The sequence below is a fragment of the Austrofundulus limnaeus genome, unplaced genomic scaffold (assembly GCF_001266775.1).
Source record: "Austrofundulus limnaeus strain Quisiro unplaced genomic scaffold, Austrofundulus_limnaeus-1.0 Scaffold210, whole genome shotgun sequence".
NCBI lineage: Eukaryota > Metazoa > Chordata > Actinopteri > Cyprinodontiformes > Rivulidae > Austrofundulus > Austrofundulus limnaeus.
Window position 1 is genome coordinate 911,872 of NW_013952612.1, and position 3,257 is coordinate 915,128.

The following is a 3,257-nucleotide window of genomic DNA, read 5'->3' on the forward strand; positions in this document are numbered from 1 at the left end:
ATTGTATTTTGACTAAAACGGCAGTCCATATGGACGAACGTCCACATCTTTTTTTTTTTTAAATAATCTCTGTGGGTAACAATACATAAAAAAACATTTTTTTTCTCAGACAATTGGGTGTTAAAAACTACAGTTGTTAAAGCTTCGCTCTGCGTGACGTGCAGCGAGAGGAGGAAATGATCCTGCGACACGACGTAACTTTTCTACAGCAGGAGGAGGAAATGATCCTGCGACACGACGTAACTTTTCTACAGCGGGAGGAGGAAATTTAGAGGATTTATCCTCACTATACGTGTTTTAAAATGCTACAATTTCTTCATTATATTTCAAACTCCTGCTCTGTTGTCTCTTCACTCACAGCCTTGTTCACACAGGTGTGATGACGTAATAATGATAGAACAGTAGAGTATAAATTTTTACTGCAGGCCAACTTCATATGGTTTCTACAGTCTACCACATATACAGCGCAGCCCTGTTACTAATTACAAAAAACTAAAGTATAACAGAGTGTACTATCATCACAATACTTATTTCAAAAGTGTAATTCTTATGAATTTTGAAGACTTTCTAAATACAATTTAAATGTAATTTTTTTTACAAAATAGTACACTTAAATTATACTGATAAAGCACGTTATTAGTACATAAAACACTATACGTAAAGTGTACAAAGTAAAACATAATGGTACACTTAATACACTTCAAATTATGATTTTCTACAATTTAATTACAACTAAAATGTGTTTAATACAAAATTAGTCGTTTCAAAATAGCCTGTTTGAAGTAGCTGATTATTAGTGCGCTGTATGTTAAGATTGAGTATACATGAATATTTATTGTTCACAAGGGAAAATAAGGTTTGTTAGCTTGTTTTCTATTTTGAGGTTAATGCAGACAGAAAATGAGAGGAATTAATGAGGAATTAAAGATATTAAATATTAAATAACGTTGGGCATGTTGCTCAGTTTGTTTTCTAATCACAATTTTTTTCGTTAATTTGATTTTTGAGTAAAAACAAAGTGTAAGTTTCACAGATGCTCAGCTTAAATTCTCGTGTTGTTTTTTTGTCTGAAAGGCCCGGCGAGGTCCGAACGAACCCTGAGCAGCTTCTGATTTGTTGCGTTTGCTCTGGTTTTCTCCTGGTCTGAAGCTGAAGTTGAGTTTTTTTCTGCCTGTCAGGGGGAGGAGCACGCAGCGTTCGACATGGGCGGCTACGAGGAGTACCTGAGGGAGCAGGTAGGAGACCGCTGGTTCCGCTACAACCCCCGGCTGACCTGCATCTACTGCTGCAAGTCCTTCAACCAGAAGGGCAGCCTGGACCGCCACATGCGCCTGCACATGGGCATCACGCCGTTCGTCTGTCGCATCTGTGGCAAGAAGTACACCCGCAAAGACCAGCTGGAGTACCACATCCGCAAGCACACAGGCAACAAGCCCTTCCACTGCCACGTCTGCGGGAAGAGCTTCCCCTTCCAGGCCATCCTCAACCAACACTTCCGCAAGAACCACCCGGGCTGCGCCCCCCAGGAGGCCCACAGCGCCTCCCCCGAGACCACCACCGCCTCCGTCACGTCCAGGGGCGGTCCGAGCCAAGAGGCCTCCCCGAGCCAAGAGGAGCCCGAAGGAGGGGGAGGCGGGAGCGGCAACGGCGGAGGCCCGTACGGAGAGGGTCCTCAGACCTCCGTGTCCACCACGGGGCCCGACTGACCTCAGCGACAGGAAGTGGGCGGGGCTAAGTCTGATCCTGTTGTACCTGAAAGCATCAGGAAACGTTCTAACAACAAACACCTCAGAGTCTAAACTGAGATTTTTTATTTTTTATTTTTTCCGCTTTAAACCGCATCTACCTTCAGTAAGCAAACCGGACAGATTAAGCTAAATGAAGAAAACGCCACACACTCTCCAACAACCTCGTTTACACCACACACACTCCAACAACCTCGTTTACACCACACACACACTCCAACAACCTCGTTTACACCACACACACACTCCAGTGGTTCTCCTTCTGCCTCCGTCAGGTTTTCTGTTCGGCATTTCTACTTTTATATTTACTGGTTCACAAAAGCAGCGTCGCTACAGAAGACTTTGCCAAAATCCTCAGTGCCAGTTTGCCGGTTCAGATCCTTTGTATTTGCCTTGAGACAATCCGGAGCAGTCAGGTTAATAATAATTATTTACACTCGTTAAGTGCCACAGTGGCAAAGATCTCATTAAAACAGAAAATATAAACGTTAAATTCCAGTGTGATTGGAGTTTATTTTTGTCAAATATAGGAGTCATAAAACACAAGCTTACACTACATTCTTTAAAATTACATTATACGATAAACAGTCAGTAAAACTACCAACACAAGCTGGTTTATGTTATTTTTATTATTTTAAACTTTGTTAAAACTTGACAAACGTTCTCAGAGTCTAAGCTGGCTTTAAGTATTTTATCTTGTTGGAAGTTGAAACTAGTTTTATCATTTAACTTTATGCAGAGAAAGCTATTTCTACATATTCTCCASAAATTTTCAATTTGGCAACAAATTCTTGTCTTTTTCCAAACAGGAATTCAAATTTGTAAATAATGAGTAAAATACAAGTTTTCCTAAATAAAAAGCAAGAAAAACATTTTTGATAATAATTATATATTGATGGTCTACGGCCCCGTCTACACCACTCTAAATGTTTTTATTTAAACTGATGTTGTTTTTCTTTGTTTTAGTTTAACAAACATGCAGTAATACACCTGTGATGCCACTAGGTGGCGATAATGCACATGTTAACATGTCAAAAAATAAGGTAAAAATATTTTCTTTGTTTTTTTTCCTTTTTAAATTATTATTTAAGTTCAGTTATAAACCGTTTTAGCTGATATAGTTTTAAGCAACCAAATCAGGATAACATGAGACGGAAAAAAATAGTTGCCATATACTATTGTTGTTTTCTTTTTTTTTTATAAATAGCAACGGTGAGCCCATTGTCATTATTTATTAAAGATCTTAACTTTGAGACGTGTTTTTAAAATATTAATTATATATAATGTATTATTATATATAAAATTATTCTTAATTTGTATTTGAATGGAAAGTTTTTAAAAAATATCCGGTGAAATACAGGTGAGGCCTAATTATTTAAATCTCAAGTATCCTCTAATTTAGAATTTACATTATTTTTAAATAAAACCGCACACAAAAATTCAAATTATTAGCTGTTCATCTTTGTTTACAAGGAAGCAAAATTACTTTTTGCTCTTATTATACATTGTAAT

At 38.0% G+C, this 3,257-nt stretch overlaps 1 protein-coding gene across 1 annotated transcript in view; it reads left to right on the top strand.

The window, feature by feature from the left end:
* zbtb37 (zinc finger and BTB domain containing 37) overlaps positions 1-2,673 on the top strand; it is a 13,189-nt gene extending 10,516 nt beyond the window's left edge. Inside the window, exon 4 of the mRNA XM_014019169.1 lies at positions 1,179-2,673. Coding sequence (XP_013874623.1) covers positions 1,179-1,706 — 528 coding nt within the window. The 3' untranslated portion in view covers positions 1,707-2,673. The remainder of the gene's footprint in view (positions 1-1,178) is intronic.
* The last annotated feature ends 584 nt before the right edge of the window (positions 2,674-3,257 follow it).